We start from the raw sequence: 21627 nt of genomic DNA on the forward strand, positions 1-21627 counted from the left end.
TTGTCAATGTCGGGATTATCCCGCATTTTTTTGGGGGGGAATTTACGAAATTATCCCTTTACCAAACAATCCCACATTGTTATGTTAGGTGTCACAAGGGAGTTGTCATTAGCACTAAACTATGAGTTAAGTGAGATTACTGAGATATACAGACCCCTTTATCTAAAGCTAACACCTGGTGAGCAGGTTCCATATGCTAATAAGGTATCCAATTGTGACCACTACGACACAATTTTATTAATAGCACTTCGTGAATGATTATTCAATGGGATTGATTAAAATTATTAAATAACCAAGAAGTACCATGCGATGTTGTCATTCTGTATCATGTGATAGCATTTGTATATACAAATGCAATTATAAAGCTAAAATAGTATGATATTATCTTTATTGACGTCCCCAGTTATTTTCCGATAAAATACAATACAATACATTTGGAAATTTTCACCTAAAGAAAAAAAAATTGTTGAGACTTGGGAGTCAAAATATTGACAAAAACGACTGAAAATTTGGTGAATGTAACGTTATAAATATATTATATATAGGCGTGTATGTACAACGATGGAATGCAAGAATAAAAAAAAAATTAATTCAAAATAACGTAATCTTTCGTTGTTATTTGTTTATCGGTGAAAGAAAAGCTATCAAATTAATGATATAATACAAAAGTAAAAATCTTAAAAGTGTCATACTAACGGAAATATAAATTTTACATTCCAATTATGAATACCTAGCATTATTGGTGTAGGTAGTGGCATGCTTGAATTGAGCATACCTAACCTAACCATATATTTACCATTGATGAATACGTCAACTTTTAAAAAAAAAATTAATTAAAAAAAAAATCAACGCATAAAAAGATTTATGTGATCTGATAAGATGATGTACAAGATTTGTGTAGACGAAACTTCTAGTTGATGGAGAGTTATCTAACGTAGGTTGATAATTGCCACTTTTTTGAATTTTAATTGCAATAGACAAAGAAGACGAAAGGGCAAGTAAAATGTTTGATGATATTCAGCTGATAAAATCTTGGATAATACACCAAAAGAGACATGCTGTGGACAAGTTGGTGTGATCTCTAATTGTGATGTTTTGAGGTGAATTATACCGCAAATAAGACTCCGCAAATTAGGTGGTTACATGTATCGAGCACCCTTGTTTTGACCTCATACCACCTCATTCGATCTCTTTATTTATTATAATTTTTTTTTAGGTCTTATTTAAAGTTAAATTTTAGATCTTGATTGTTACTGTAGACACAGAGGTCAATATAATTGACTCTAATCTTTATTTTACCTTATCGGCTAATTAAATAAAATAGTGATGATAAATTAGACGAAGAATGCGAAATTACATAAGATGATGGGTGATGATGCACGGCTAGTGCGCACATGGCCAATGAGATGAAATAATTAGACCCCATTTTTAGCACAATATTATCCATACATATCTCACTTTACATTAGGGGTGTGCATATTTTAACCGAACCGATCCAAACCGACCATTTGGATCAGTTTGGATCGGTTTCATTAGTAAAAAAACTGGTTTCGGTTTATTGGATTGCAAACCGACATTACTCGGTTTGGAAGGATTCCAAACCAATTCAAACCGATCCAATCCATAAATATTATATAATTATATTATATTCTAAGTTAAGCAATCCAACTAATTATATTTATCATTTTATGTAGATTTTGACAAATCAAAAGTAATTGGACCATAAGTTTTGACGGACAAGATGCACAATATTTTAATTGTCAAATGTTGTTCAAGTTTATTTTAATTTTGTGAGTTTGTTTTGAATGAACATGTTAAAAACTTCTTTATTAGGATGTATTATGCTGTAAACTTGTATAGACGTATATTTAAATTGTTATGTAGATATCAAAGTAGATATGAATAATATAAAAGAGGTATCAATTCAGATTACGGACACAAAAAAATAACAAATAATTTAAGTAAAATAATATAAAAGAAGTGGCATTTTAACTAATAAGCTCAAACCGAATTTGCCCACCCCTACTTTACATAAAATTGTTCACTAGCCTATTTATTTATTAGAGAGTTTAAATTTTTAAGTACAAAATAGTAGATGAAATGCCGGAGCCACAATTTTATGGTGAATAAATGTGGGAATGTGGTTTCGGTTTTATCTTGCAAGAGGGAAAGGCGAGTGAAGGAATTAATAGTAGCAAATAAGTTTAAGTATTGGGAATAATTGAAAAGAAACGAAGGGTAAATTTAATGAGATTAATTATATGTTCATTTCGTGTTGAATCTTTTTATCTCATCACGGACAACTACGAACACCGTAAGCATTATAGCAAATAGTATGATAGATGTATACGAGTGTTTGTGAGATATTATTTTGAGTGGCTACAATTGTTGAAACTTCTGAGGGGATTTTTTTTAAATCTAAAACAAAAGAAAAGAAGGGTGTGGAAAAACAAAATAAAAAGGGGCATATATTTAAAAAAAAAAAAAAGTAAGACAAGTTGAATATGTTTTATAGTTTGAAAAAAAAATGGATATTTTGCAATACTATAAGAAAACTAGAGAAGTGACAGCATTTTGATAAATTTTAAGACACCCAGTATATTCATAATGTTAAATATTCTAATACATAAGTATTAACTACTATTTTGTATCACATATTTATTAAATATCACATCAATTATGAATTAAGTTATGATTCAAATACTAAAATCTTTAGTATTAACTTAGAGGAAATGCAAAATATTTCAATTTGATTTGTTTGTACAAGAGATGCTCTATGCAAAACAAGATAATAAATTTGAGTGAAGTTGACATAAAAAATTTACATAAAATTTTGTAGGACTCCACTAAAAGATTTTATGACTTGGCCTCTCCACAATCCCAATATATATATACATATATATAATGAGTAATGATACAGCCACAAACTCTTGTACAAACTTATTTTGTACAAACTAATGTGGCGTGATAAGATTGGTTGAATTAAATATCACTTGGCCCACATGATTTGTTTTTATTAATTTATATTTTCATTCAACTAATAAATTAATTCCACGTCAATTTATACAAAATAAATTTATACAAGAATTTGTGACTGTATCATTACTCATATATAATCCTTCATTACTCCCGGTTCCCAGTCGACTTTTCGTAACATGTACTTGCGAGATAACAGTATTTTATTATAAAATAAAATTTGAATTTTTTTATTCTTTCACAATTATATTTGAGATCCTCACAGTTCATCGTATTTATGTACAGACACCAAAACATTTACTACTTTCTCCAAATGATCCAAGCGCATGTTGAATTTTAGTCACGCCCTTTTACTGTTTCAATCCAAACCTGCAGAAGGTTCGTCGCACGCGTATGGTCCTGTGCTTGACCGGAATGCAACACTGAAATTATACACCAATAAGCTACTACCACGTGTTATCCAACTATTGGCGTGACTAACGTCGAAGATGCTACATATATACATCATGCATTTTGGCCACACTGGTGGCTGGTCTTTGTACAAAGAAACTCACGATTCCAAGTCGGCGATATTTTATTTATTTAAATGATGCAAAAGCAGGTAATCTCATTATTAAACTAATGCAACAAAAAATTCCAGCCATTAAAGAGGAAATCATGATTTTGTTATTAATTAGCTGTGTCACTAATAAAAAAAAAAACTTAAAACATATTTTGCCCTAACTCTTTATTATTTTTAATGGGATACCCGCTTTTACTTTTTCATTTTTTTATATTTGCTTATAAACCCTCTCGTTTTCATTTTTTAATCAATATACACTGCAAAATATATAAACATATTTACAGAAAAAGTACATGGACATTTTTTTTTTAAAAATTTTGACCACGAGGTATCCTAGGGAGGGTCCTAATTGTGAGAGACACCTTTAAGTCCGTACCACAATCCATACTAGAAGTCTCCGCTCGAACCGAGAGGCACGGGCGACTTCCCTGCGACTCGAATTGAAGAGCAAACTCAGTCAAGACACTTAAGAGGACTCCATTACTAGTGAAGTCAACACTTGAGTACACGGACATTTTAACCAATATGCTAAATCAACATTGTTTAAAATGCGGACACTCACACGTGATAATCTTCATATACTAGATAAATCGAGCATTGTATATTCAATTAGAGTTAGTTCTGTATTCATTCGAATTAATTACTAAGGACATTCCTTTTGACTTTCATTTGTTTCGTATAAATAGGGCTTCATGGTTTATATATATAATTTTTTTCCCTTTTGTTTTTTTTACTCCCTCCAAGGACGCGGTTTTATGAATCTGTCAAATATAGGGCCAGGATCAAAGTTAACTGACGTTACACGTAATATGTCGAGCAGGTTAAGATTTCTACCGAAGCCTTAAAGTCTAAACAATTACTAGACATTTGAATGGGTTAAAATTGATAAGACAAGCTCAATGTAACCACCCATTAAACCCACAAAAATCAAATGGGTGTGATTAAGTCAAGTGACAGAGACTCTCCTCTTATTCAATTTTAGTGTAAAGGATTATAATTATCCAGTACGCACACCCAACCAGAAAAAAAGAATAAAAATAAAGATAAATGGGGAAGGTGGGCTCTGATCAGGATTTGCAATTGATAAGACACATATGGGGCCAAAGAATAAGAAAAAAATTTTAAAAAAAGGGTATTAAATTTACTTTTAACATCATGCACTACTAATTCAGTAATTAGGCATGTTTTGGATTTGTCCAATTTTGAAAAGTGCTTTAAGTAAAAGAAAGAAGGGGCAAAGCATTTGTATTTGTGCACAGATATGCTAAATGGTACAAGAAAGCAAAGGCTCAAAAGTCAAGAGTTAGCAAAGTGAATTTTGTTTTAGAAATGAAATCCTTCGAAGGGAAGGTATCTCTAACTGGAGATTCTCCATGTGCTTGTTTGTGGGGCTCCATCACATCAGAGCTGAGATTGCGGCATTATTTTGAACCCAAGACCTAAAATTCAAGCTTGGCTTGGCAAAGCACCGGCCCAGCTGAAATGTCTTTCCATTTAAGGAGACAAGTGGGCCCAAGTTTTTTACCCAATTTAAGGCCCATGTCCTTTTCTTTTAGACCCCCCAAAAAAGAAGAAAATTCCACATTAGACATTTTTCTTTTCAATGCAGGGGAGCTAAATCATTAAAGAGAGAGAGAGAGAGAGAGAGATCAAAATAAATGTTTTTTTTTTCAATGTTCAAGTTTTTTTTTTTTCTAATCTTTTAACTCTACTTATATTTTAAAAATGTGGACACAGCATTAGATAACTCGATAATAAAAAAGACAATTCATAAGCGAAATAATTTGTTATTATCCGTTATTTGAAAATTTAGAATATTGCATGCTAACTTATCAATCCAATGATACTTCTAGAAGTGTTTCTTTATTTGATGCATTTGATAGAGTTTATAGATTAGGTGTTTATCTATTAGGCTGTACTTCTAAGGAAATAAATCACATATAATTGAAGTCTTTGTGTCTCTCTCAATCTGATACTGCAATGGGTCCTTAGAAGTTGTGGCTTACAACGTCATTACCTCAAACCAATTTATCAACGAAGGATTTTGTTTTCTCCAATCCTATTCAAAATTAGCGCACTTTTAAAGTTTAATAAATGTAGTATTGATCTTGGTATTTAGTTATTGTGAGTTAAAACATGGGACATAAAACTTACGACATAATTAAGCATTTTAAGCGGGACATACAAAATTTATACATATAATAATAATAAAAACAAAAATCATACTTTATGGAGAATTTTACTTTTTGATGTGGGAAAATTTTTCAACTTTCATGGGTGGCAATTGAGGACAATGGAAGAAATTAGAGTCCCTTTCGACCTTCATCCCCACCTTATCCCACGTACTAATCCAATCAATCCACAAAAGGATTTGTCAACTTCCAACTAATTTTTTTTTTTCTTTTATAATGCATTTTTGGATTCTAATGGGGTAGTAGTGACACTGTTCATAGTTGCGTGGACTAGGTGGCAATAATATGATGCTTGGGCGGTGTGTAAAAAAAAAAATTGCAATCCATAGAAATTCTCACGCAAAAACTAATCTTTTATGAAAGGATAAGCTTGAAGATTTCACATTTATATTAAGATAATGATGACGGTCCATCTTAAGAATTGGAATCTTTTTTCTTGCAGAACCATCAAGAAATATTTGACGCGCCAGATGATTGGCGAGTGCGGGTATATTTTTATTCACATTCTTCTTTCTTTTGCAAACGGGAGCTTTTGATTTATTTTTACCCCAAAAGCATATATGCTAGGAAAGTTTTGGTCCCTAGAGAGGGGGGACAAAAAAAATAAAAAAACCAGAGAGGTTATGAAAGCTTTGACGATTGATGACCAAAGAAGTTGAAGTTTGAAGGTCTGGTCGGTTTCTTAACTTTCCAGTCGGTTCAAATTGAGGCCATACTGCAATGATACGTGTTGTCCTTGTCTTGTTGAATTCATGGAACCAAAATTTAGCCCCTCTCAAGGAGCCTTACTTACAAGCCACGTCCACTGTATGCGTTTACCAAGCCGAACGGATCCTGATTGATTCACGATGACATCCGCTGACCTAGTGATGTGTATCAAGCGTTGCTAATTTAGTTACTTCATCTCGTCGACTCTGGGGGAAATGACAAAAGGAATCCCACCTAAGCTCTTTTATCTAGACATGGTTGTTCCTAGCATCTGGATTCAATTGATAGAGAAGTAGGCTAAACTTAGCTATTGAAAAAGGCCACTCCGCACTCATTTTAAACAAACTTTACAAAAAGTAAGATACTGTACTTGCATGAAGTTCTATCACTAAGAGACTTCCTGCATGCTCATACCATTTGAGTGAAATCTTAGAATGCCAGATTACATCATGCATTTGATACAAACTCCCTTGTGAAATTGTCAGCGTGTGATAAAAAAATCTGACAAAACGTTGCCTCCGTTATTCAAATCAATTTTGATGGCCTCAACTAGGGAAATTGACCATGGGTGCAACAAATGAATCTGACAGTTACATCCGAAGGTAGAAGAAAGGGGAGGCTACAGAATTCTTCTGTTTCTACTGCAATCTAGAAGCAATTCACAGAATCACCTCATCTGAGCATGATTTTGGCTGGTGGTGGATTCTGCATCCTGGGGATCATCCTTCGTGTTTGAGTGTTCCTTCAAATTTAAGTGTTGTGCGTTTGCAAGTCTTTCAGCTTCAGCTTTCTCAACCAAGGCCTGTCTCTGCATGGCTGCCATCATCTCCCTCATAGTCTTCTCCTCCCCATCCAATTGCATTTTCACTATAATCTCGGCTTCCTTGTCAATTGGCTTGAAGTATTCTTCAATGGCAGCTTCCTGAACATAAAAACACGACTTTTCTTTACACAACAGAATCAGGAACTTAATTTGAGACATTTAACTGGGGGGACAAGACAATGAAACAAAAGAGACTGCAAAAGCCTCCACTCTAGCTCCAAGTGCTTTACCATGACAGAAAACGAATAATCCATGAAGTGAAAGCAAATCATTTAGACTTTTAGGTGATAGGATTTATGAGTTCAGATGATACATTGCCAGCCAAAGGTTAAGTAACCAGGCTCGCTATTTACTACAAGGTAAACCAAATAGTTTTAAAAACCCTACTTAGATGCAGACTTCAATTATGCCACATTCTCCAATCAAGAAATAAGGATAGACATAACAATACAGAATTAGCGATGAACAGAAGAAACTCCTCAAAATAATCAATTAGGCCATTGAATGTGTAACTCACCGTTTCTTCTAGTTTCTTATTCAAATTCTGCATTTCCTCAACCATACGGCGAACCTCAGATAATATAGCTTTTTCAGGGATTTTCCTTAGAGCAACCTTCCTTTCTTGCGCCTGCAGGAAAAGTATCAAGGAAAATTAGGAGAATTCTAAGCCAAATTTCCTAGAGAACTTGTTGACCAATTTATTATGATGAGAAATTCAGAATGGTATTAACTGAACAGAATGCAATACAGCCAAAAAAGTTAGAAAAAATGATTTAAAGCATTAAAAATCAGGAAAGAAGAAAGATTGTGTCTATAAATCAGCCACACATTAGGCTTCAAAATAATCGTATTGCTAGCAAAATTTGGATATATTGTTCAAATTCAAGAGTTCCGATTGTTATGAATAATAGATTTGGACCTGAATGCCATAACAGACAATTAACTTAAAGGAGTTAAATAGAAGAAATTTCTCCATATAAAAGCTTCCAAATTCCGTTTCTTCCTTTCTAAGGAGCAAAGTTTTCATAACTCTGCAGGTAAATATTTCACTTTCTTCTGTTCCTACGACCCACTAGTTCAACCTCAGATTAAACACCACTTATAAGATTAATTGCTTTTCGAAAGGATAAAAAAGAGTAACTGAAAACACAATAGGGATCCTACAACCCCCAACATCAAAAGAAATATGAGTGCTTTTGGCAATTGTATGCCATCATAATAATGCATTTTCTAGTCAGTAACAAGGAGCCAAAAGCAGACATAGGAAAATTAACATTTGCAGAGAGGAAATGCAAAAAAAAGAATAAGCTAGATTTACAGAAATTAATTTCAAAAGGCAGTCCTCATGTTCCATTGTTTGTTAATCTGAAAGAATCTAGTTAAGAAGATAATTGTTTACAGTGAAGAAACATCAAAAGAAGATAAGCCAAGTAGGAAGAAGAATTACGATACATTATTTCAGCCACTAAACAAGAAGTTGGCCCAAGATGGCAAAACAATGTTTGAGCACCAAAAACAAAAGATATCAATACAAATATGAATAACCTGAACGGGATCAAACAACTATGATGAAGACAAACAAACCAAATTCAATCTACACGCTGTAAGATAGGAAAACAAATGCCAGAAACCAAAATGTAACAGAAAACTACATTGCAAGCATGCTTACCTCAAGCATACACATTTAAATAGGATTTACTAGAGAACTTAGAACATGAATAAAAGTTACACACAATTTGAAGCATGTTAAAAATTAAAATGCCTAAATCTACACGACAACAAAGAGAAATGAATGTAACAACAAGTAAACCTGTTGGAGACGCTTCTCAAGCTGCAACCTGTAAGATCGAATCCTCCGTTCTTCATATCCAGAAAGAACCCTCGCATAGAACATAGCTCTTCTACCAAACTCCAATAGCTTATCCATCCTAATTATTCATTAATTCAACGCGCATAAATCCCTATACAAGCATAGGAACAATAGTCAATAAGATTGAAAAAAAAAAATAGTAGAGCATTAAAAATCCCACGGTGAAATTAGACTGCATAACCATAGTGGGTTGCTATTAGAATAGTAAGCTTTGCGAGCTGAGCTAGGTTTTTGCAGAAACGAAAGTGAAGAAAGTGCCACGCGTACCTGTGAGCTCAATCGGGGCAAAAATGTTGATGTGATTGTGAAATTCAGAACGGTGATGAAAGACAAAAAGAGGAAGCGCTCGATCTTTGAGTCAACAGCGAATCTGGCAGTAACTGATTCGAAGATTTGTTTGTATAATCGACTGGAAATGGGAGAGGGAGAAAGGGTTTACCTATTTATTATGGCTGTATACAAAACTTTTCAATTAGAGTTTTTGAGGTATAGTTTTTATTAATATAATTTTTCTTTAAAAAAATGTAGTTGTTTAGTTGTTAAATTTTTTTTATTAAAAATTATAAAATGATTATAATGGATAAGTTTTTTGAAATTATGCTACGAGAATAATAAAATAAAATAATTAAATAAGTAGAGGGTATTTTAAATATTTTAATATTTAAAAAATTCAATCTCTACTCCTAAATATTTAAAATTTAATCCTTTATTAGTAGACGTAAAACAACTTACTTAATATTTTAAAACTATATTGAACAAAATAATCAAATAACAATAAAAATTTTGATAAAAACTTATGAGATTAAATTTATTACAATATCAAGATTGAATTATATTAAATTAAATTTAAATGAATATTAGTTTAAATTAAATTTTATTAAATTTTGAATTCATGGATATTTAGTAAGATATATTATTATTAATTAGCAACAAAAATTATATATATATTATGTATGTATGCATTCAATTAGTTGTTGGATAGTCATAATTATAATAAAGAAATATAAGTTATTTAAATTATATGTTATTTCATATGAGATATATCATTTCATTAAATAAATAAATAAAACTATTCAATAATAAATTAATTAATAAATTTTAAGCAAACCATGAATAAAAATAAATAAATTACTTAATTAATAATAATACATGAATAACTTTTAAGTTATAAACAAAAATAATGTAATATTTTTCTTCTCATTATCTCATGTAACTAAACCTGAAATTAGGATTACTAATCCTATAAATTTAGAATTAAAATTTAAATTTGGTCCATTGATCTAACCTAAGTATACTTCCAAACATGGGATTAATTTTTTATCTTAAAAATTAATCCAATTCTACACTTGCCCAAACACTCACAAGCCACTCTATCCTTGCTCTAGCAGGGATAGAGCTTTGAATTTGTTTTTATTAGTATTTATTTTTTATTAAAATATGCAATCTTACTAGAGATGATAATTTTTCTTGTTCGAATAAGATCTTATAGGATCATGTCCCGTTTAGGATGGGAGACATATTTTTTGTTCCAAAAGAATAAAGGAACGTGAATGAAACTTTTTTAATTCCACTTGAATAAACGAGATAAAACTAGGATTGGCAAATCCCGTCCCATTGCCAACCCTAGTTGTTAGTTTGATTAATTATTATACTGTTGAATTATTAAATATTATTATCTAAATCTATAATTTTTGAAGTGTAAATCTTAATATTAATGCGCAATAAAAGCAAGTAGAAAACTATTAGTATAAAATTGTATTCGAACATACATGTAATCAAAATAAAATTATTATTTAATTATTCATCTTTGTATTTATTTAAGATTTTTGCTATATTTACTTACATTTGAACTGTTCAGAATAATAGAATGAGACGAGATATTTAATGAAACAAGATTAAGATAAATTTTTTTGCTAAAAAAATAAAGGGACATGAATGAACATTTTCTAACCCACTTACAGAATAGGACTGAGATTAACAAACCCTAACCCCACGTTCGTTTAGAATTTGAAATTAGTCAAAACTGCTTTTTTTCAAATCTGTTTTATATTCTCTATAAAGAGACTCCTCAGTTGGCTAATGAAGCAAGCCAGCAAGGAGGTTGAAGACGACCGTATCCCACCCAACACCCAGAATAAAGATACTTCATTCCCAAGAAAGGTCCATTATTTTAAAGTTATAGCTTGCTATATATTGCCCAAGAAGTAGGGGACGCACACTCGGAGTTTTAGTATAAATAAGCAAAAATTCAGATCAAATGAAGATGAGTATTTTTGGTTTTCGGCTTTTCGCAAATGCTGAGGCATTTTCTTCTCCTCTCTACTCTCTCAATAGTTCTAGAAATCTGCAAATGCTTCCGCGATCAGCAGATTTTATAACAAAAACATAGGTCACAACATTGCGATTCAATTGTAAATGCTCCCTTGTCCGGAAAGAGTGCTCAAGTCCTCATGTAACAACATATAAACATTTTCCAAAATAATAACATAACAGTATTTTAGAAAATTTGGAACATTCATATTTCCTAATTCACACACCTAATTCACACAAGAAACAAGCGCGGAATCCAGGACTTGGCTCATTAAGGAGCACATGAAAATAAAATGTCAAGAGTAGCAGGCCAAGAAACACACAAACTTCAGATTATACACTTGAATCACCATAGTAAACAGCAAACAGTGAATTTTATTAAAATGTCGTTTCAGAACCCACCGGCCATTGTCAAGCAGCAAAATAGCAAAAATTAGCGAACACAACTAACCCCATGTATTACATCTGATTGTTAAGAGAGGTGCAGCTTGGAGAAGAGAAGTAAGCACAAGAATATACACAACAAATTTAGTTGTTCTGCAACCCTTACTTAAACAAGCACTGTCCGTCCAGCTACCGAGAGATTCAGTCTCTCCTCTTCTTCTTCTTCTCCTCTTTCTCAGATGCATGCTTCAACTGCTCACCAGTAAAATAAAATTAAAATAAGATAATGGTTGCGCTAATTTAAAAACATAAGCAGAAAAAATGGAACTGGTTTTAAAGACAATTCAACTCACCATGATTATGAGAATACGAACAAAGACAGCAACAAAGTCAGTGAAAAGAGTCAGGGCATGCTTGACATAATCCAAGTCTCCAAAGTGAGCTTTCTCAATTATATCCTGGGTATCCACCACGATGTAGCCAACAAACACCAACAGCCCAAAGTATAACTGCAAAAACAATCAAAAGCACATAGTATTGTACATTTAATACATGTCAATGAACGGATCGTGAAAATAATAATTTAAAAAAGAAAAAGGAACTCTTAGTATGAAAGTTCACAGTTAGCATCCTCTAACCTCAAACTTGAAGATAGCTGTTGAACCACCAAAGATAGAGGAAGCAAAATGCAACCAAAGAAGCATGGACAGGCCTGATGAAAGCAAGCCACCAAGATAGAGATACTCTCTCCGCCTTGCAACCATGGCAGCTACAGAAAAACAAGCGAAAGCCAGCCCGGTTCCCACAAATGCAGATATCAGAATGCTGTAGCAAAATAAAAAGAAATTACTATCAGCACACACAACTCCAACATCAATCAAACAAAACAAAAACATAACTGATACAAACACAGTATAGGAATAAATGTTTGAAACATTTATAGATATTGGATACCTTGGGTCAATTTGAATGGCGAGATCAATCAAAGGACCAATTGATGCACCTTTAAAGAGAGCGGTAGCCATGAGCAGAGAAACCCTCTTTTTCTGCTCATCAAGCAAACATAAAAAATCAGCACCCAAAACAAAGCGTCGAGAGAAAATAAAGAGCATTAAAAAAATAATAATAATAAAAAAGAAAGAGAGGGTACCTCTTCATAACTAGGGGTTGCGAGAAGCCAAACCATTGATCCAATCATTGCAAAAACCGTAAGTAAGCCACCAATGTTCCAGAGGAGATGGAGGTAGACTCCAGTGGCTGATGCCACCAGTGCACAGCATAATGACAGATAAACCTAGCACAATTGCAAAATTTCCCAAAAATCACAACAAACCCTAATACGACGAGAGATTCAACTACGGACATTAAATAAAAGCCTTTTTGATTTGAGGTGATCCTAAATTTTCCCTTTTCCTTTCTTCTTTCTCTTCCAGGATATGAATTCCCAAGAAGGCGATACGTTTAAGGCAATCTAAATTATACAAAACAGTGAATATCTCTCTAATGGAAGCAACTGTCAATCAAGAAAGTGCATAAAAACAAAAATTCAATATTTTGACCGGGGAAAATAAATTAAAAATTAAGGATCTAACCTGCTTAAGGTGAGACTGGACGACGGGAGAGATCTGGTGAAAGTTTTTCAAGGACTCCCAGCGGGCTTCGCCGTTACGAGACTCGAAGTAGGAAGAGAAAGCATCCATTCTTGATTATTGACGTTGCTTGTCCGAAAAAGAAAACTCGAGAAAATTGCAAGAGAAAATTCAGATGGAGTCGATCCCAAATTAGATTAATCAGGAATCCTGATGGATATTTATATTATCGTTCAGATGATGAAAGTTTTTCTTGGAACTTTCCAGGATTGACGTCGTTACAATATCGCCCTTTCTGTAAAGCTTTAATTACCATTTTGTCCTCTCGGGTGCGTTATGAAATGACACCCCGTCACCCTGCACGTTAAATACTATTTTATTTTCAAATTGATAATATATATGTGTTTGCTATATTTAAAAAAAAAATAAAAAAACCTGTCGGCTTAGTTATTTAATTTACATTTTTAATCATGAAATTTCTGAATCATTGATTCGTGGTATGGAAATTGCCTCTAGAAAATAGTCAAAATTAAAAAGTCAAGAAGAATTCTCCAATAATTTGAGGGTAGTTATGGAAATTGCGAGGACATTATAGAAATTTCGCGAGTTTGGAGGACAAGTTCTCGATGCGCTACAATTCAAACGGTCGACGATGATGACAAGCAAGAGACCTTCTAAATTTCTAACAATAAACATCGCTTTGCCATTAAGAAAACAAAAATCTGCTACCATCTATTCCTTCAAACCACGTCATTTAACCAATGACATGTTGCCACGTCAGGAATGGAAACTAATCGAACTCAATAACACGTTCTAGTTTATTAATAAATTACTGTAAGCTGACTGCTAAAACTTGTATACAAATTGACACGTACGAGGGCGCCTTTTGTAACGGGCATGCGTAGGGTTTGACAAAATTTGACCTCGGTAATAAATCGGATTACAAACTTTAATTTGATTAATGGTGTAAATATTTGTATCAATGAAAATATTGCAATCAGTTAAGAAGATTATTTTAAAAAATTTTAAAAAAAGGTATAATTGATCACAAATTCAATTTCTCTTTATATTTAAAAGTCTCTCCATTCATTTCGGATACATCAACTTGATTTTAAATCTTATTCTTTTTCATTAGTTTTCTTTGTTATCCACTTAACTTATATCTATTAAATTAAATTAATGGCAGAGTAAAACATTAAAATTCAAGGTACACAACAAAATGAACTTATTACAAAAATAATGTTATACTTATTTACTCCAAATACTTAATTAAGATACTCCTTGATATAACATCTCATGTGCAACTTAATAATTAATAATAAAATCAATTAATATTATACACATAACATTAAATAATTTGTAACATATTTTAACGAAATATCTAAACTAAGTAAACATAACTATATTGATTTGAATGATCAATCAAGCAGGTACGATTAACAACCGAATCGAAAAGCAATGATCACAAAAATTGAACAAGAAAATCTAGCTGTGCGAAGTGCGACATTACACACCATCACGTGGTGACACTGATTGAGATTGAAGATAAGATGAAGATAAGATTCCAAAGAGATAAAAAGGAGGGAGCATGATTACATTGTATAATTTGTACGGGAATTCTCAGGTTCTCAATGGCTTTGCTCGGCCACGACACAAGTCCTTCCAGCTTTAATAAGCTTATTTCTTAGTTTTGAGGGAAGCAACGCTATTTCAGCTTTCCTCAAGCAGAGTTCCCGAGAATCGCTCGTCTTTGCTTCGGAGATACCAGACCCCACTGGGATAATTGAGTTTTTTTATTTTCATGTTCTGAGGCTGAGGGCCAATGAAGGAGTGTATAACTTTGACTTTTATCATGTAAATTGTAATAATGATACAGTTCGAGCTCCTCAGCTCCATGGTGTCAGTGTAAAAATTTACAGTAGATTACAACAAATGAAAACGAAAAAGCTAAAATGCTTTAACCTGGACGCACTCACAGAAGCCGGCTAGCATAAGAGGGTTAGTTAGCAATAACTACTGATTTTAAGGTCCAAAAAATGAATGTCCTGTTAACTACTGAGATATCTTCAAAGGTCTGGCACTGCATTGTTTGTGTGATGGATTGCCAGTTGTGTTGTCAATGCTAGACCCTTGCCTGAGCAGCTTCTGCTTTCTCAGCATCTCATGGCAAGGAGCAAAGAATTCATGTTTTAAAGCATCCTCTGCACTGATTCTCAGTCTTGGGTTCACAGTTAAGCACTTGTCCACCAGATCAAATAATGAACTAGGGATTACCTCAAGGAAGTCTGGTCTCTTTGTGATCAATTTACACCATTCGGGCAGGTTAATTGGTGGCGAAGATTTTGCAGCATAGAGGTCCTGCAATGAAATGATGATAATTAATTGGCACATTTCCTAATTACTATTTCGTAATCAAGTTAATTTCGTAACATAACGAATGAATACTTCAGGGAATGACGATTCACGGTTGTGTAGTTTTGCAACTTCCCATAGGTCCTCAGAGCCCCTCAACTTTGCAATATCCTTAATATTCCTGGCAACACATGGTAGGAAAAATTAGATAATAGGATTACAATAGAATTGAGTAAAATGATTTTCATATCTTGAAGAGATTCTTACTGTTCAGGATCGCCAAAAAAGGGAGTTCTACCAATCATTAGGTAGAGTAATGTGACCCCTGCAGACCAGATATCGAGCTTGGGACCTTGATGTTGAGATCTAAACAATACCTGCATAAAGATGATGTTATGTCTGTTTCCCTAGAGAAACAAATTAAGAAGAGAGATCAATAACGTTAAAAAGTTCCAATATTTTCTAAGAGACAAGGACAATATTAGATAAGCAGTAGGCCGTGGGCATAAATTAAAACCCTGGTGAAAGCAAAATTTGGTTTTAGGTTCTTGGTAACAGTGGCCGACTTCTCAAGGACCTCTTTGACTGATTGCTGTCATAACTACTAAGATATTGAAGATACTTATAAATGATTCTAGGAATATCTTCTTTAGTAAAATAAGAATGCATCTTCATTTTTCAGTCAAAACAAACCATGCTGCCCTTTAGGAGGAAAAAAAAAAGGAAAGAAAGAAACAAAAAGATGCTGGCACATGTCCATGGAACGCCAGGTGTTGAACAAAATAGGAGCTTTGAATTAGGTGAATATTAAAGCATTAACTGGTTTATTATGTGTGTCACCTCAGGAGCTCGGAATCCTTTTGTTCCAGCACAAGGACCATCTTTCTTCTGCTTCCCATTCCCTAATAACAAATAAAATATGATTAGTACAGATACTGGATGTAATTTTTCACTTTTTGAAGATAGTTATTGGATGTAATTTGGTCAGTAACTAAATTTGCAAATCTGATAAATCGGATGGACCTTTGTTCATCAAGCCAGCTCCAGCAACAGCAATGCCATTTGAGTGCAGAGGCATTGGAGTAATATAAACCAACTCTTTACCCACTTTTCCAGGTGGGGCAACAACTCGCTTTCTCCTAGGAGCAGGACAATCTGATGCTTCATAATTTGGATTCCTCAATGCTTTCTGCAAAAGGCTGATGAGCTCCTTCCTACCTTGGCATGGCAATGGCTCTCTCAACCTTTCTGCAGGAGTCCTAGTACTTGTAGCTTCTTTGGCAGAGGTTATGCCAGAGCCATCTGCACCTTGACTGTTGATAATGTTCCGACTACCTAAGTCATTATGGACATTTGTTTGTCTTACAACCTTCCTTTTCAGGTCCTTAGGTTCTAAATTTGAGCCTTTTCTAGTGTCTTGTTTGACTGCAACCAGAGATTTTGCACCTGGGACCTTCCTACCGTTGACAGGAGGTACATATTTAGTACCAGGAAGAGTAGCCTGATTGAAACTGCCATCAAATTCCACCTTTAATTTGTCTGTAAAAATTACAATATAGCTCCATAAATTCTTGTGGTTTACCTGTGCAATATTATAACCAGAACAACTTTGGCACAACACATTCCAACAAATTAGAAGATACACTTTTGTGTTTTAAAGTGAGGAAAAGATTGAATGAAATTAAGCTTGTAAACAGCAAGATGAAAAAAATGAAAAACTTAAGCAGACAATCCAATATGCAACTCAGAACCTAACAGAGTAATTTTTATTTAATTTAATGGTCTTGTACTTCTGTACTATTTGCTTATCAAGTATTAACTTTATGTGGATGCAGTCAAGTTTTCATTCTTAGGACTAGAATTGTGCTAACTTTATGCTTGATTTGCCACAAAGTCGGACAGAAGGGGAAGCTTACTTATGGCTTCATGCTTCTGATGCAGATCCTGTTGAAGTAAAGGGGAAAAAAAATCATCAAACTACGTCAACCAGAGGCCCAGGAAAAAGAATAATACAAACATACCAAAAGGCAGATGGAGACAAGTATCACTAACCATAGCAAGATTAAAATCAATGAGATAACCTTTAACAGCCTTACAAGAGAAAAGGAAGTTGCCAGGCTTAACATCTCTATGAACTATTCCCTGCATGTAAAGAATGTAAAACATCATGAAATATATTAGGATCACGTAAACCTATGTGTGCAAGTATGTGGCTACAATGCATACCTGCTTATGCAGACTTGCTAGTGCCCTGAACAAACAGTAGCCATACCACTGTAACTGAGAAAGATCTATCTCTTTTTTCAATACCTAATATTTAAAACAAAGAGAAAAGTTAAAAAGAAATAAAACAAACAAATAATTACATAAAGAGAAAGAAAAATTGGCATTGAAGAAAATCACCTCGGGTCTGTCATGTTTAACATGCTCTAGAACAAAGCAATCAGAATCACCACTCTTAAAACAGCCTTCATATTTTATTATAAAGTTTTTCCCCCTGAATAAAAAGGATATCTCTTGCATATTATAATTCACTCTTTTGCAAACTCAAAACACAAGAAAGATTTTTTTTTTTTTTTTTCGCAAGCTTACCCAAAACGCTCCAGCATTCTCAATTCATTGCTAACATAGTGTTTACTAGCATTTGCATGAGGGCCTGCGGAGTCATGAAACAACTTGATATCAGGGGAGTGCTTTTGAAGCATCTTCTCCCGCACCGATCAATGACTAATATGGGCTAATTCACTATTACAGAACATTTCCACCAACAATGAATTCAATTGAGTGTTTAACAAAACTTATGGTAGATTAGTTTAGACAATGCTTTTCCAGGTATAAAATTTTCCAACAAATATTCATCGACGACATCTAAATTCTCCTCATCTCCAAGTCCTTTTCATAATTTTAATTCTCTACAGAAAATGCTACTTGGAAACAATTACATTGATAAAAGCTAGTCCATAACTGAAAGCAAAAGATATAGAAATGAGATGTCTCACTTACATTTAATGGCTACTACGGTGCCATCATTTTTCCTTCGTGCCCTGTAAACAGTGCCATAACCACCTATATTTCAAAGAAAGGTTAACAGCTTAATCCACATTATAATAAAAAATGATGTGAAGCAAAATAAAAATTATAATAATCATACCTGAACCCTCTTCCTCTTCTACAATAAATGATTCAAAGTTTGGCAGTACCTTTGCATTTGTTTGATCCTACAAAACAAGCATCAATTAACCTCAAAAAAATAAAAGAATAGCTAAATATGTTGCACAACTTACTATCAAAAGATGGTTTTACTACGGTTTAGAATAATGAAACTACATATCAAACAATTGGTAGAACATATGAGATTCTAAAATGTCATTAGAGCATACCTTAGGAGAAAAGGAGTTAGAGTTTTTCCTTTGATCTTTCACATCATTATGATTCCCTGTGGCTTTCAGCGCCATAATTCTGGAAATTTGATCTCTTTTACCTTGCTTCTTCTCTTTGGCATCAAAAGCCTTATTATGTCTTGAAGCCTGCAGTTTTGGTCCTTTTGGATCAATTCCATCCTTGTGGAGGAATTTTGTCTTTGCAGAGGGTTTCCTCAACTGCCTATTTGTGACTGGAAGTTCAGCTGCTGGTGATACAGCCCTTATATCCACATCAATTTCATGCTCATTATCCAAAGATGGCTTATCAATCAGGGTAGTATCCAATGGCAGCACAAGATTTTCTATTCTTTTTGTTGTACCTAAATCAGTGAACTGTTCTTTCTCCTCACCTTCAACAATTGTGTCATATTCTGAAGTTTCAGCATTTGTACCTTTATTAGCATAATTAACAACCACAGTCTTAGCTGCTGATGCATTGTTCTGTTTCATATCATCCAGACAGTATGTGGGATCAACCCTTAAATGACTATTAAGATCCGGTAATCTAGTTGTAAGTGCTAATTCTGAGTCAAACTTGCATTGCATTAATGTTTTAGGCACCATCATTTCTGCAAACATTTTCATTCCCACCCCACCTTCTACATGTACCGTGTCCTTAAGCTTGCAACTTAACTGTCCATCTCTGAATTTGAAAATTGAGGGTGGCTTAAGCATCACTTGATTCACGATAACTGACATGTCACTTTGTCTTTGAATTGTGCTCCTGCTGATTCCATCGGTTATATGATAACTTCCCTGCACTAATGCTTTGATTCAACAAGAGTTGGAGATAATAATCTACTAAATTATTCAAACTTAAAAGCACACTACTTAAAAAAAAAAAAAAAAGTCTCTCCTCACCAGGATAATACAGAAATGAGAAGCAAAATAAGAAATTAGTACGTATTTAATTTGCAATTCTGGTGATATTTGACTTTTATTACTGTAAACTGCAAATTGCAGCTTACTTTTTGGAAACTGCTTACAATTAGCAAATCAAACGACTTTCTATAGAACCTGAGCAGGGACGACAGCTAACAGCCTATCATCACTAACTCAACACAAAAAATAAATATAATTAACTAAAAAAATTACCATTGCTGCAGCATTATGAATCCTCTTAGCCAAAGGCACTGTAAATCATTGACCAAAAAAAAAGGAAAAATCAAATACAATACGGAAAATAGGGGGAAAAACTGTTAAAAAGGGAAATCAAAGAGCAAAGTACCTTCTTCATAAGTATCGGTATCATCAAAAGGAGATCGTTTTCGCTTCAAAAAGCCCAACCTCCATGGATCCTCAGAGCGAGGTCCAAGTTCAAGCCGCGGCGTCAAAGCATCGAAGAAGCGGAAATTATTGGCGACAATTTCAGCAAAAGTTACTAGAGCAATAGGAGAGAGAGTGACATAGAGATCGTCTGTTAGCGAAATCGGAGAGTTAGGGATTAGGCAGAGAGATTGTATGAGGTCGGGAGTAGCGTGGAAAAGGGTGCATCCGGGCGCAATCTCGGCCAGCCGGACCGGCCGGCGTTGGGAGAGGAGGAGAGCGAGGATGTGCCATGCTTTCTCCGACACTGATTCGGTGGTAAGTTGCTGAGTTGGCATCACGAGTTCAGGTGGAGAGAGAAGTTAGGGTTTGAGTCTGTGAAAGTAAAAGAAGTGCATTTGAGCAAACGGCGGGATCATAAGGGTATGGTGATGGAGGGAGGCGGGAATCAGACACGTTTGAAATTTGAGATTTAGCACGTGCGATTCCCCGCCAAGCCAACCCAAACGGATTTTAGGATTAACCGGATCAGATTGTAAAATCCAACCCAAACTGAATTAAAAATCAAAATAAATTTTGCTTTCGGTTCTATTCGGTTGACCCGAATCAAATGCCAACCCCTATCTCGCATGGCTCGCTTAACTTTTGCAGCTGTTTATGTGTAATTTTCACTCGAGAAATTACTTGGTGAATGGAAAAAAAATATTATTAAGAATGTGGACAATTTCTTCAACGCTTTTATTATTTTTAAGGTCATTTTATAATGCTGTGATTAAAGTCACAACATCAACACCATAACTAAATATTAATCATATAAATAAAATATAAAACTTATAAATTAACATTAATTGTAAAATAAAATATAAGACTTGTAAATAGAAAGTAAAATAAATAATTTAATATAGGTTATTTTAGTAATAATTTTTTAAAATAAATTAATGGGTGTGGAGTGTGTGTTCAAATTAAGGCTCAACAACTTCGGATTCAGATGATTTCGATTGGATTAAAAAAAACCTTCTAAATTCAATCCAATCCAAGATAAATTAAATTAGATGAATATTTTATATGAATTCATGTGTCGGATCAATTTGGAAGAATTCAAATGTGGATAATATTTCAAATTTGGATGCTATTTCGAATATGAATTGAGTTTGGATATGAGGTCATTTTGGC

The 21627-nt window shown here is 33.7% G+C and overlaps 3 protein-coding genes across 5 annotated transcripts; all 3 read right to left on the reverse strand.

Annotated features, from left to right (window-relative positions):
- Positions 1–6185: 6185 nt before the first annotated feature.
- LOC18048709 lies at positions 6186–9590 on the reverse strand. Its single transcript, XM_006440122.2, has 4 exons — positions 9399–9590; positions 9072–9222; positions 7779–7889; positions 6186–7360 (listed from the first exon to the last, which is right to left on the reverse strand). Exons 2-4 carry the CDS (start codon positions 9186–9188, stop codon positions 7106–7108), a joined length of 483 nt encoding a protein of 160 aa, XP_006440185.1. The 5' UTR covers positions 9189–9222; positions 9399–9590; the 3' UTR covers positions 6186–7105.
- Positions 9591–11999: 2409 nt separating this feature from the next.
- LOC18048710 (bax inhibitor 1) lies at positions 12000–13638 on the reverse strand. The gene is made up of 6 exons (XM_006440123.2): positions 13418–13638; positions 12976–13119; positions 12780–12871; positions 12464–12650; positions 12179–12334; positions 12000–12077 (listed from the first exon to the last, which is right to left on the reverse strand). The coding sequence occupies exons 1-6, from the start codon at positions 13523–13525 to the stop codon at positions 12027–12029; spliced, it is 738 nt and encodes a 245-aa protein (XP_006440186.1). The 5' UTR covers positions 13526–13638; the 3' UTR covers positions 12000–12026.
- A 1279-nt stretch (positions 13639–14917) lies between these two features.
- Positions 14918–20826, reverse strand: LOC18048711 (cell division cycle 7-related protein kinase). 3 transcript variants are annotated; one of them, XM_024189645.1, is made up of 15 exons: positions 20417–20826; positions 20284–20321; positions 19147–19944; positions 18918–18984; positions 18770–18832; positions 18359–18422; positions 18170–18263; positions 17993–18076; positions 17819–17908; positions 17683–17710; positions 16790–17305; positions 16607–16668; positions 16034–16143; positions 15860–15947; positions 14919–15772 (listed from the first exon to the last, which is right to left on the reverse strand). In XM_024189645.1, exons 1-15 carry the CDS (start codon positions 20790–20792, stop codon positions 15467–15469), a joined length of 2784 nt encoding a protein of 927 aa, XP_024045413.1. In that variant the 5' UTR covers positions 20793–20826; the 3' UTR covers positions 14919–15466. The 3 variants fall into 3 exon arrangements, with proteins under 3 accessions (XP_024045415.1, XP_024045414.1, XP_024045413.1); XM_024189647.1 differs by lacking the exon at positions 20417–20826 and having other exon boundaries at positions 14918–15772; positions 19147–19949; XM_024189646.1 differs by lacking the exon at positions 20417–20826 and having other exon boundaries at positions 14918–15772; positions 19147–19955; positions 20284–20299.
- Positions 20827–21627: the final 801 nt, after the last annotated feature.

The sequence above is a fragment of the Citrus clementina genome, unplaced genomic scaffold (genome assembly GCF_000493195.1).
Source record: "Citrus clementina cultivar Clemenules unplaced genomic scaffold, Citrus_clementina_v1.0 scaffold_3, whole genome shotgun sequence".
Lineage (NCBI taxonomy): Eukaryota > Viridiplantae > Streptophyta > Magnoliopsida > Sapindales > Rutaceae > Citrus > Citrus x clementina.